Genomic DNA, 13250 nt, shown 5'->3' with positions numbered 1-13250 from the left:
AAAAAAAAAAAAAAAAAAAAGGAAAGAAAGAGGCAAACAGGAAGGAAAAAGGAAACATAAAAGGAGAAAGAGAGAGAGGAAGGAAGAAAGGAAGGAGGGAGGGAGTGAGGAAGGAAGGAAGGAAAGAGAAAGAGGAGTGAGAGAGAAAAGAGAACATGGCCTGGGTCTAGACGCAGAACTGGCTTGCCCCACCCCCAAGATCCAGGTCCCATGTCTGCTGCTGAAGGAATGCAGTGCCATATGCCTGCTTCCTGGACTGTTGGTGTTTTTAGGAACATGCATGGTGGGTGACAAAGGCTGGGCCCAGAGCAGCTGGCTGAGGAGGGAGGGTAGCGCCAGGACAAGCACCAGTACCCCACACAGACATGAAACATTCCACAGTCCCTCCAGAGCTCCTTCCCCCATGGCGAGGTGGCAAATGAAGCTGCCCTCTGAGCTCAGGCAGATCGCAGGAGTGACAAAGGGTGGGGAAGGTGGGGACCAAGGCAACCAGAAAACCCATGCTCAGTGTGAAAGGGTGGCCACTCCTCCCCCAGGAATGTGGGCCCAGTGGTTCAAGAGCCACCAATCCAAATTTGGTTTATAAAGTCCGCTGCCGAACAAAATTCCATGACCTTTGGCTCATGGATCTCACTTGATCCTCTGGTTCAGGTGGCCCAAAACCACAAAAAGCTGAGAAAGGAAACAAGGAACTCCTGTTCCCATTCTAGGGCTGAGAGATGACTTGCCACACTGAGAGGGTGGCAGAGACCCCCCTACCAAGGCCAGCCAGCCGTGAGCCCTGGGAAATGGCTACTCTGGACAGCAAGTCCTCTGGCAGCCCCGCCGCTTAGGGACCTGAAGTCTTGGCTCTCTTCTCACTGCCACCTGTCCCTGCATGTAGTCACCACCACCAGGATGCATCACCATCACAGCACCATCTCACCCACTGTCACTGTCACCATCACCTTCCCTGCACAGCCCACAGCGGGGCCTCCCACGGTGCATGGTGAGGGCTGGGGCCCCTCTGCAGCTCTGGAGTCTCCTCTCTAACACTTGTCTCCACAAACCTCAGGGTGAGCAGGGCCAGGCTGGCATTCAAGGCCCACCAGGGCCACCAGGCCCCCCTGGACCAAGTGGACCTCTGGGGCACCCAGGATTGCCAGGGCCGATGGGGCCACCCGTAAGTACCCCCTCCCCCTCTCCTTCAAGATTTGCCCCCAGAGTTCTCTGCAAACCTCCAAGCCTTGAATGACCAAGGAGAATCCAGGTTCCCACCAAATGGCAGAAACACCTGAGCAAGGTCCCTGGGTCGTGGTGGCCCAAATAAGACTCTGTCCCTGGCACACTCTCCTGTTGCCCTGGAAACCCATCTGCCAGGGCCACAGCCAGCCATGGCTTTCTAGGGCAGAGACCTCTAATAGGCTGACCCCTTCCCATTCTCCACAGAGGAGCTAAGAGGGAAACTCCCCAAGGCCACCTTTGACCACTGTCCCTGGTCCTTGGCTTAGGAAAACCTGAGTCAGAGATAGTAGGTCCTGGAAGAATTCACAGGGGGTGCGCCACACCCTGGACCCAGATGAACACCTTCTGGGGTGTGTGTGGTTTCACACTTAGGCCATCTTCCAAAGTGAATGCCCTTTCACAGGGACCCTGCATCGAGCCCTCGCTGGGACAGTTCCAGAAGGCCAGCAGCACCCTTTTCGGGCCATGATGCAAACTCACTGGCCACCAATCACCTATTTTCAAGCCCTGGCGAAGACCTTGTCCTCAGCTCTTCAGTACAACAGAGCCTAGAACAGGGTGACTCAGAGGGAGCTGGGTGTCTTTGGAGAAGCTAGCTGTCCCCTACAGAAAACACTGACTCTGTGTGCAATCAGAGGGCCAGCGGTCACAGCAGAGTCAACTTGCCTTTCAATAGTATTTTTCCCATGGGTTAAAAATATGGGCTTTGTTTTCTCTGATGGTAAAAACATCATACACTCATTATGAAAAACTTGGAACATTAAGAAGGAAAAATGAACATATCCCCTATTTCCCCACATTCAGAGTCCACCTCATTAGCATTTTGGAGATTCCTTCCTTTTTTATCCCCTGCAGACCTGCCCGTAAACACTCTCCAGGTTGGCAGGGTTGTGAGTGACTTAACAGTTTGCATTGGGAGCTTTTTGCTTAATGTCATAAAGTGAGCCTTCTGCATGTCAGGAAGGAGTCTCCCACCGTAGCAATTTCAGAGCGGCTGGGCCTGCTTAGACAGCAATGAATGAGTCTCCTGCTGTGACCCAGAGTCCTGGACACAATGTCTGTGCTCCTCTGAAGGTTTCTCTGGGATTGATCCAGACGCGGAGCCCGCAGTGGACCCGCAGTGGACACGGGCACGTTCTAGACCAGTTGGCTTCCTGCCTGGGCCCCTCAGCTACCCCTACTGCCCATCTTGAGGCCTAACACAGGGTCCCTCTGTGCTGGGCTCCTGCTCAGCTGGCAAGGTTGGTGCTGTAGTGTAAGGGCCTAAGTAGCTGGCTCCTAGCTCAGTTGGCTCCCCAAATGGATTTTAAACTTTTCCATAATTTTCCCCAGCACCTCCAAAGAGAGATCAGTCTCATATCCACCCGTCTTTAAATGGGAAAATGGAAAATCTAAAAAGAAGTGAATTCAGAAAACTGAACCAAACCAAGCCAATGAAACCAAAACTTGTTCAAAATTCAGTTCTTTGCTCACTATTACCCTCCAAGCCAATAAGTCTTTGTTAGGTTGTTTATAAAGAAAAAAACCCAGAGAGCTGGGATTTAGTTCAGTGGCATTGTGCCTGCCTCGTAAGTGCAAGATCCTGAGTTTGATCCTTGGTACCAGAAAAAAGAAAAAACCCAGAAAGTGAGTTTTCAAACCAAGTGAAACAGAGTAGACATAGAAGTCATGGTTGTCTCGGGCCCATGTCTGCAGCTGGGCCTTCTGGCCTCTCCCTTGGGCTCCCGTAGGCCCCTGCGCCCACACCACCTCTCCACAGCCAGATGCTGTGGTCACAGCACCCTGGGCAGAGGGAGATAGCGGGCAGGGCCAAGGACCAAATCAACGCCTTGTTGGCCAAGGCCGGCTTTCCAGTGAGGGGTCCCAACAGGGAGGTAAGTGGGTGGGGATCTGGACCAAACCACACCGTCAATTTAGCACGATGCCAATGACCTACTTTCCAATGGACAAGCACAGAGGAGTTGCCCACAGTGCCCACATGGCTCCAGAGAGGGACATGAGCCCGCTGTCCCCACATGCCCTCCACAGGTTTCAGTTACCCTTCTGGGATATGCTAAAGCAGTGTTCTAACATTCCCTTTCTCTTGTTAGAGTTATCTGGGGGTCACTGGGCCCCAGGCCCCACTATAAATGTGACTAAACTCAGACACTTGCCTTTGTCTTGCTTCCACAGGGCTTACCTGGGCCTCCAGGACCAAAGGTAAGAACTTACCTCATAGAGGCTTGCACTGGGGGGACTGTTCCTGGAGCGAGGGAAGGTTGCTGAGGAAAGGGCTGAGCACAGTAAGATGGATCAGGCTTGGCTCACTTCCAAAACACTGCTTTGGATCCAACATGTATGGCCCTTCCTGTGCACTCAGGGTGATCAGCAAGTTCTCTGGCTGCCGTAGAGAGAACGCGGTCCTTCCCTGCATAGTTGCCTATGACATGGTCACAATATTCCAAATGAACAGTGCCCTCCTGCCAGGTGGCAGACCCAGGGGAGGCCTCTGGGGTCATCTGGTCTCTTGTGAAACCTTGCCCCAGAAGCCCACAGTGTCACAAAGATTCTCATTTTGAAGCTGGGGACCCAGGGCTCAGGGAATGAAAGGTACAAAGTGTCAAACTTCTCTTACTATTTTGACACTGTGGAGGCCAAAAGCCCTGAGACAGTTACTTGTCCAGCTTCTAAAAGGGTTGTTGGTGGAACCAAAAACAACAGTCAGGTATCCTGAGACCCTTCCAAGCTGACCCTTCCCAGAATTCCTCAGCCCTGTGTAGTGGCTGAAAAGTTTCTGTTGGCCTCAAAGACACCAAGAACTGTTTTCTCAGAGATGGTGGGAGGTGGGTTTTGAAGGAGAAGGAAGACTTGGAGTCCTTGGGAGGAAGAGGGATGGTTTTGTGCAGAGAACAGCACCAACCAGTTTGGCACTGAGAAACCCACTTAAACGGCCTCTTTGTTCCCCCAGGGAGATCCAGGGATCCAGGGCTTCCATGGCCGGAAGGTAAAAAGGAGGAGGAGGGGAGAGCCCTGGCACTCCCATGGGTGCCCAGGGTGGGCCTTGGCACAGCACACACAGGGCCAGGACTAGGTAGTGCACAATGCACATCTGCACACACACTGCCTCGTGAGCCTCAACTCCCAGGTGGCAGATTGTGAGGGCTCAGTATGTCTACTTGGGGAAGGAAGAGGCACACAGGGAACTGGGCCTTGGGCAGGTAGGTAGCCCAGCAAGACCTCTGGCCAAGATGGTCTCTCTGACCAACCTAAGAGACTGTGTCTGGCCTGGGGGACCCAGGTTCTCATCAGCCCACTGCAGGTCTGATAAGTTGGAAACAGGATGACTGTGCCCCCTCCCTGGTGCTGAGGTCCATGCTGCATTTGGAGTGGGAACTGGTGGGAGGCCACCCCTGCCCCCTGACAGCTCCCAGGCCAGACAGGCAGAAGTATTTCTACACAAATGGCCCTGATGGGACCAGACTGTTCTGAATGCCACCACTGGAAGTTGCTCTGAAATGAATTCCAGACAGCCAAGAGCTGTCTGATGAGTGGGTGTCACTTATCTCTTGCTGTGTAACAAGCTAGCTCAGACTTGCTGTCTTAAAATGGTGATTCATTCCTTCTGTGGAATGAGGAGCTGGGAGTTCCTCCAGTCTCACCCAGACCCCCTGTGCTGTCAGATGACAGCTGGGGGCCAAGCCAGCCTGGTGCGTGTGCATGTGTCTTACAGTCAGTGCTGGCTGCGAGCTTGGGGCCACTGCTCTCCTCCTGGTGGCCTCTTGTCCTCTCATAGGCCACATAGGCGTCCTCGTGGCATGGCGAGCCAGGGCAGCAGGCACACTAGGCCAGCTCTTCCCCGGCATCTGTTTGTATCAGTATCTGTTTGTGGTCAAAACAAGTCACATGACCATGCATCGGCATAGGAAGGGAGTGGTCTGCTCTTCTTTATCAGAGGAGTAGACAAGCAGTTCTGTCCATTTCTAAGCGACTGCTGTGCTCCTTCGGGTGGTAAATTTGAAGGGACAGATAATGGTATTTTAGATGGCAAAATGATTGGAGCAAGGCCCAGAAGGAATCATTACAATAACTGGAAGCACAAAGTAATGCTCTTAGCAATACTCACTACTTCCTGGGCACCTGCTACATGTCAGTCACTCTCCCTCAACGTGGTCTGCATTCTTTCTAACCCCCAAACCACCCTGAGGCAGGTATGACTTTGTTCCTGTTTAGTAAAAGAGGAAACAGGCTTACTCAAATCTCCTTGCTCGAAATAGCGGTGCAGGAATTGCATCTGGGTCCTTCCTGTGGTCCCACCTGCTGGAAGGCCTTTCCCTAGCCCTCTGGCCCTGGCTAGGAAGCCTCCGGAGCCTTCCAGGGGGAGGGAAGCAGCAGGAAGGAGAGGCTCAGGGAGGGGAAGGCGAGCTAGGACCCCTCCACTCAGATGCAGTCCTCCAGAGCTGCAGTTGGGTGACTACTGTCCCCACTTTGTTTTATGGGCCCTTGGAGGGTGAAATGGCGAGACCTAAGAGATCTTTAATTAGTTCTGCATAAACTGAGAAGTTTGTATTGTGTCAGGAAGTGGAAATTATAGCCCCCGTGGCTACTTCTATCCATTTATGCAGACTCACAAAATTTACTGCCTCCTGGTGCAGTGCAGGGTCGGTTTTCCCATTAGCAGCTGCACCAGCTCTTTCAAGCTGTGACAAGGCTGGGGCTAGCAGAGGGGCCCCAGAGGCCATGGCATTGCCCTCGGCTGGCATAGCACCATGGCGGGTATCTGCATCTCCTGCAAACTGAAAGTCTGGTTCTTCTAAACCAGAACGGAGAACCTTCTGCTGATGGCTCCGGCATCATGATGCTAGTGGGTCTGGCCCAGTGAAGTGGCAATCTTAGGTGTAGACTGTAGCGAGAATCATTCCACCCAGGCTGGTGTCAAAGGTGCAGAGAAAAGAGTGCCATCCTTCCGGCTGAGAGGCAGCTCCTGGCCCCAGGAAGCCAGGAGGTTTGCTCTGGGTAGGAAAGGAAGCTGCTCAGGCTGTCATGTGCTCTGGAGTGAAAGGCGGAGCTGTTCTGCTTTTTCATGACTGAAAGATGGAGGAAGTGCGAAAGGGTAACTCTCCAGGTAGAGCAACTTCAGGTCCGCTGGAGGAGCTTCCTAATGGCCCTGCCAGCGGAGGAACTCGTAGTCTGGGCTGTGTGAAAAGAAGCTTCTATTAGAGGCTGGAGGCTGCTTACAATCCCTTCCAGCTCAGAGATCCATGGCTTCCTGGACACAGGCTGGCTGAACATTCTCCAGGGGAGCAGACTCTGGCTGTGGGAGGAAACTTGATCTCCTCTATCCTTTGTCCAAGTCATTTTAACCCATATCCAGGGCTGTCAGTGGCATCCCAGCCTAGAGCCCTTTCTCTCTGTGCCCTGTTCCTTCTTTCTCTGCCGTAGTACCCAGCTTTGCTCTTCCACGATGACCTTTTCTCATGGCCATCTGGTGGGGCTGTGGCCCTGGTTCAGTCCTCTGCCTCTCTCATCTTTGGAAGGCTTCTCCCAGCCGTCAGCCTCCCACAGCCAGCCAGGCTGCTGGTGGTCTCAGCACCTTCAAACCCATGCCAGCCCTCACTCCGCTGAGACCCTTGTCCTGTCACCAATGCCTCAGTGCCTTCTGGTCCACAGCAGCCAGATAGCACTGGGACCTGATAACCAACAGCACAGGTCTACCCCCAAGAACCAGGGCCATTCCTTAGGACACTCCAAGGGCCTGTCCTCCTGCCCCAAGCCCGCTAGAGTGGGCCTGCTGGCCTCAATGATCACCATGCCAAGGCAGATATTTGCATCCCCTCAGCATCCCAGGATGCAGAATCTTGTCTTTGATGCCCAAAGCTTCGTGTGGCAGTACTTCGCACCTCTGTATCAGACTAAGTTCAGCCACACCCTGTCACTTTCAGTCCCTGCCGTGGCCCAATGGTTGGAACTTCATCATCTCTATGGTACACATGAGAAGCCCAGAGGGGTTATTACTTTGCCCAAGGTTGCTCAGCTGGTGAAGAGCCATGCTGGAATCAGCAGCCAGGTCTCATAAATCCATTCCCCGGAAGTAAACCAACTCATCCCTCCCTCCCTGTGGTTTTTCCAAGCTGAGCTGGCTGATCCCCAGTTCCTTTCCTCTGCCCAGCACTCCTCTTTCTCTCTGCTGCCCTCTCTGCTCTCTGGAATAGGGTGTGGGCAGGAGGCCTTACATGGAGGGCACTTGGTCACAGCTGCTGGGAGGGTGAGTCTGCCCCTGCCCCGGAGAAACCAGTGCTGGCAGCTGGGAACACAGAGCTGAGCAAAGTGAACCCCAGCCCATTGTCAAGGTGCTAGGGGACCTGTGGGGGGACAGACGGGCCCTCTCCGTGAGCTTCACCTGTGCTGTTCCAAGGTGGAGTTTAGCTTCTCGGCCTATGAAGTCCCATCTACCATTGCCACCCACTGCCAGCCAGACTGAGCGTGGTATCATCTCAAAGGCCAGCAAGGCCAGCTTCTCCACTGGCTTCTTAAACTCAAAGCCCAATGTGGCCAGCAGCCCTCATATGGCCCCCACACCCGCTCTGGGCCAGCCCACCTGCCTAGACACTGCGAGTATTATTGTGCACCCATATGGTATTTATTTGATCCACATTTATGACACAGATCTACTTTAAATACGTTGCAAGATGCAAAATGTGTTTTCAGCCGTGGCTCTGTCACAAGGATTGATGAGTATTGTTAGACGGATGTGGGTCACAAACCCCGAAGGGGCTTATCTCTAAGAGCATCAGAGCTGGTACTTGTCTCACCATGGTAATGCGCCAGTCACCCATGTAGTCTGGGTTTGCATGAAGGACTCTGGCTAAGGCTCACATTCCCTCCTGCAGGCCTCAAGCCAGGCAATTTTAGACCAGAGGAGGAGGGACACCAAGGCCTCATGCCATGGCTCTCTCAACTGTAATTACTCCACCAAGAGGCTCTAGCAACAGTCCCCAGAGACAAGGACACCCAAGGGAAGAGATCGGATGGTGCTTCCTTACTCCTACCACAGGGTGTGACGATTCTGCCTGCCAGTCAGGAAAAGTTCTCGAGGTGGATGTGAGTCTACAGAATGATGACCAGCATTGTTGTAACTGCCTCTGGGCCTCTTGCACACGCTAGGCTGGGTACCCATCACCCTGCGTGCACCATTTACTTCTGCCCTGTGACAGCCCTTGGAGATGGGCATTACTCTTGCCTCAGCTCATAGATGAGTGAAGTGAGGCACACAGAAGCGGCTTCGGCATCTGCAGCTAGGAAGTCGTGAAGCTGGGTCTCTCTGGCTCACAGCCCTGCCCAGGATGGCTTTACCACCTGCATCTCACACTCGGCTGAGTGACCCAGAGAGTTGGGGCTCCCTGACCACTGACACAGCCAGGGCAGTGCTTCTCGACCCTGGTGACACGTGTTCCAGAAATCTTCCTGAGCTCGGCACCCCCAGAGGGCCGTAGTGACCCCAGGCCTGGTCCCATACATCACAGGGTTTTGTACCAATGGGAGCCTGTGGGTGTGAGGACAGCATTTTCTTTCAAAGCCATGAAATCCCAGTGGGGACATCCAGACCATTTAAATGAAAGCAGATCTGAAACACAGTCCCCAGATCTGAAGCCTCATGGGGGCTGGAGCCCCCACCCTGTGCTCTCTGGGCCCTGTTTCTCCTGCACTCCAAAGTCCATTGATTAATTAGAGCTGAACTTTTCTTTTTGGAACTAACTACAAAATCAACTGATCTCAAATTGAGATTACAAACCAGCTGCCCTTCCAAAATCCTGCCCTTCAATAGGGCACCCAACCCCAGTAATTCCCCAGATCACTTCCTGCCAGCCCTAGGGACCTAGGATATCCGTGGATCCGGTCCTCTCTGGCCTGGAGACACACTGGGGCAGGGCAGCAGGAACTCCGCTGTCTTTTCCCGGAAAGACAGCCTGGGAACTCTTCAGAGAGGAGAAAGGCATATCCCCACCCAACAGCTTCTCTGGCCGGGGACAGGGCCCTCGACCACTCCCCACTGTCAGATGCCCTTCCTCCACCCCTACAGAGAACAAAGGCTCTGTGTGCCTTGCCTGCAGCCCAGAATACCCCCTCCCCACAGCCTTGTGTCAGGGAGGTCCATTCATCCCCCAGCCTCCACCCGACCTTTGTTGGCCAGAGAGCTGACCTTGAAGACCGCCCCCAACTTCCTCTACACCCTCTTCTTGCCAACTTCCCACCCAGCTTGCTCAACAGAAAGTAAATCACCAATTAAGAGGCCACTTGCACACAGCCCAATGCAGCCCACTCCACCCTGTCCTCTCCAGAAAGGACAGGTCCTCCCACCTGGAGCCTGCGAGAACAGAGGACCCACAGATGCTGGACCCTGGGGAGCCTGAGCTGCAGCTCCTACGTAAGGGCTGGATGGGCCTTCCAGGTCATCCAGGGCAACCCCTCTCTACCTACCTGTCCCCCTGACCTTCTTAGCTGAAATGACTGCAGCCCATCCCATCCCTCCAGGCATCAGTTCTTGACACTAAGCTTAGAGGGCCAGCCTCCCAGAGAGGTGGACAGCTGCCTCTGCCACTGTACGTGGGCAAACGGGCCAGACCTTTTACAACGCTCAGAGCACCACCTGCCCAGCTGTGAGATAGCCCAGATTGGTGGCTGAGCCGCCCCTCTGGGAAGACAAAGGAAGTCAGAGGTAGAGAGAAAGGGGGCCCATGGGCTTGGATAGACTCACAGAGCCAGGCCCCTGAAGATGAGCACAGATCTGAGTAAGCAGATCTGAACTGAGCAGTTCCCAGCCTACACCCTTGAAATAGGACATCATCGGGGCCCTGGAAAAGGAGGCGCTGGGCAGATCTCACAAAGATGTGCCACAGGGAACCACTTCATGAACATGGTCGCTGTCCTTCAGCAACTGCCAGCTCTGCATCCTCTGCAAATGAGTCCTGTCACAGCCTGCGGGCCCCTGAAGGATGACTGGCCCTGCCTCCCTTCACCCAATCTCCAGGAAGCAGTGTTTCCTGGTCTAGGGGAAGCCCAGGGCTCCAGCTCAGGGGCCAGGCTGGGGAAGCCCAGACTGGAGACCTGAGCAGTAAGACTAATGAGAGTAGGGTGAACTACAGGAGGGTCAGGAGGGCACCCCTGCTTCCTGCCCTGACTGGGGGATCAAGGGAGTGGGTCATTTGCAGAATGAAGACATTTGACCCTGAGGGGAGGGGCAGGGCCGAGGTCACCACTCTAATGAGCAGGGCTGCTCACCAGAAGGCTCCCAGGGGCCATTTCCAGTGTGTGCACAAATTCTTTACACACTCAAGTCAAACGTGAGCTGAAGGCAACTCCAGCTAGCCCAGATACCCACCTGCTGGGGTGCTCAGCACAATTTCTTCTGAGATGTGTGCGATACAAAAGCCTGGCTTCTTCCTAGACTGTCTCTCTATGGGCGAAAAGAGGAGAGGGTAGGGCCCCACTGCTCCTCCTGGATATGTATTTCAGCCAGAGGTCAAGAGTCGCTCCCCCAAGAAGCTGCCAAAAGACCCAGCCTCACCCTCCAGCTGTGGTTCCCTCCCTCCTACAGGATGCAGAGCTGCAAGGTCAGGGCTGGCCTGGTGGAGGTGGGTAGCAAGCATCTGGTCTACTCACATTGTGCAAGCCAGGAGCCTGGACCCAGAGAGGGAAAGCAGACACACGGATTCCCCAGATGGGGGGGTGGGATGAGGACTCTTGAGGGGAGGGTGTACCAGACAGGGGAAAGAAAGAGGGGCAATCGAGAGGACTCTAACAGTGGGGAACTTCCAAGCTGACCTTCCGCCTGCACCCCTCCACCAGGAGGCTCTCTCTGGGGCCTCCTGGCTGAGTCTGCCCGGTGAAGTCAGCTGGAATGCTAGAACACCTGGTGCTCCAAAGGAAGGCTGGCCTTCTGGAGGAGACTCCGCAGCTGTGGCAAGAATTAGACCTCAGATGAGGTCCTGTGGCACCCTCTGCTGGCTACAGAGCAACCCTGCACATTCAGGAGCCCCAATGTCCACCTGTTCTCAGTGACCCAGGCTGAACTGCCTTCACCCCAGGGACACAGACCTGGGGACCCAGCAGAGAAAGAGCAGCCTGCAGTGACCACCTGGTGGAAATGGATGGAACATCAGATCAGGTGATGTCGGGGTGGCCCCGAGACAAGAACAACTGGACCTGGGCAGAGAGCAAAGCTGTGTGCAAAGCCCTGCTCCACACAACCCTGGCAAGCATTCCTGGCCTCTGAGCCACTGCTTAGCAGAGAGACAGGAGGAGCAGCTGCTCCACATTAGAAGGACCCTTGGAGATGGATGGGGGCTCGGAAGGCCAGCATCACATGCAGGGCAAGTGCAGTTGGGGCTGTGCCTTTCTGTGCTCTTTCCGTAAGAAGGAACTTAACAAATGGGACAGGCCTGCTGTGGTCACTCCCGAGGCCAGCTCTGCCACCCCTACCTGGGGCCAAGGGGTCACATCAGGGGTGAGGAAGGAGTTTGCCATTTGGAGCTAAAGATTTTGGCCTTCTGCAGAATTCAGAGGAGGATGAAGCTGAAGTGTGAGCAGGTCATGAGTGCAAAGTGGTCCCTGAGGCATTGAGCAGCCAGCACTGAGTCATGGGGGTCGGCAAAGGGCTTCACAGAGGGGCAGGATTTGACCAGAACCCCGAACAATACATAGGGGCTTACTTTGAGGAAATGGCAGAAAACCATGGAAGTGTGACAGTGTGTGTTCGCAGGATACAGATAATAGTTGACATACCCCAGAATGAGAGGTGAAGAGGTCAGGAAGGGAGTGGCCATCGGAACACTGTTCCCAGGAACCTGGCCCTTTCCCATGGTCAGGGCCTGACAGAGAAGACTGTGGGCAGGAAAGGCTCCTCACCCAGCCCGTGTGTTGGAAGCTTGCCTGGATACCAGCCCAGGACCCATCACCGAGGCAGAGGGTAAAAGTCACTGAAGCCTTGTCCAGGAAGAAAGGGGAGCAGGACTTCCCTTAAGATGGCACAGAAGGGGGAGCAGAGAGCTGAACCTGTGAAGCCTGGTGAGGCCAGGTGCCCCCTGCCCGCCCCAGGGCCTGTGAAAATGCCAGCCTGGTCCACAGGTCCAGCACTTGCGCCTCGTAGGGCAGCTTCCTGGGAGCAGGCCTGGCAGGGCTCTGTGTGGCCCATCCACAGCCCTGGCCTTCAGGTGGAGAAGCTGAAACAGGCTGAGAGCTGTCACCTTTGCTGGACAGCACTGTGGGCCCTGGCTTCAGGTTCACACATCCTTCATGGTTCAACTCATGGAGACGGGAGCTGCCCTCCTTCCTCCCCTGGTGTAGCCCGTTAAAGTCTTGATATACCTTCCCTTGGCCCTTTGGTCACTGATTTCCTCTCCATCTCCCTGTGGTGCAACTGGCCTTCCTGCCTCACTCCGTCCCATCAATACAGCCTTGTCACCGAGAGATAAAGAGGTCGAAGATAAAGAGGAGCAGGGCTGAGATGGCGGAGCACAGCCCACAACACCCTGGAGAGGCCACAGCTAGGCTGGTGCCTGGGGATGGGCAGGGCCAGGAAGGGGTGTGATGTGGACATATGCAGGCCTGAGTCCAGGCTTCGCAAGAGTTAGGCCCAGGATGAAGAGCAAGGGGAACCCTTGTCACTCAGTCAGCAGAAAAAGCAGTCTACACAATAGTGCAGGAAAAATGGACACAAAGTAGCAGGCAGGGGCCGGGGAGGGGTGCGGCGGGTCGGCAGCCATGTGCGCTGCACTGCCCACCACCCTGTCTCACACCACAATCTGGGCCCAGCTGGCCACCGAGGGCAGTGAGTCTTGAGCATGTCACCTTCTTCCCTGGGCTCGGATTCCATCGGTGGCCTCTGTCTCTGGGGGCCCTTCCTGCTCTCAGTCTGTGACTTGGTGTCCTGTAACCAAGGGGTGTGGACCACACAGCTGTGGCCACAGCAGGATGTGCAGACCTCGCAGGGAGCTGGACAGTCAGGCAGCTTCTGGGCCCACGTGCTCACTGACACCCTTGCAGGCCCCAGA

General features: G+C 54.8%; 1 protein-coding gene across 1 annotated transcript in view; it reads left to right on the top strand.

Annotated features, from left to right (window-relative positions):
• The window catches only part of Col13a1 (collagen type XIII alpha 1 chain), a 137162-nt gene that overhangs the window by 86734 nt on the left and 37178 nt on the right, over positions 1-13250 (top strand). The window contains exons 15-17 of the mRNA XM_033766335.1: positions 1055-1162; positions 3397-3423; positions 4172-4207. Coding sequence (XP_033622226.1) covers positions 1055-1162; positions 3397-3423; positions 4172-4207 — 171 coding nt within the window. The remainder of the gene's footprint in view (positions 1-1054; positions 1163-3396; positions 3424-4171; positions 4208-13250) is intronic.

Source organism: Fukomys damarensis, unplaced genomic scaffold, assembly GCF_012274545.1.
Source record: "Fukomys damarensis isolate Sample0158 unplaced genomic scaffold, DMR_v1.0_HiC HiC_scaffold_20, whole genome shotgun sequence".
Lineage (NCBI taxonomy): Eukaryota > Metazoa > Chordata > Mammalia > Rodentia > Bathyergidae > Fukomys > Fukomys damarensis.
The sequence above is the reverse complement of the archived record's forward strand: the minus strand, read 5'-3'. Positions and strand labels throughout refer to the sequence as shown.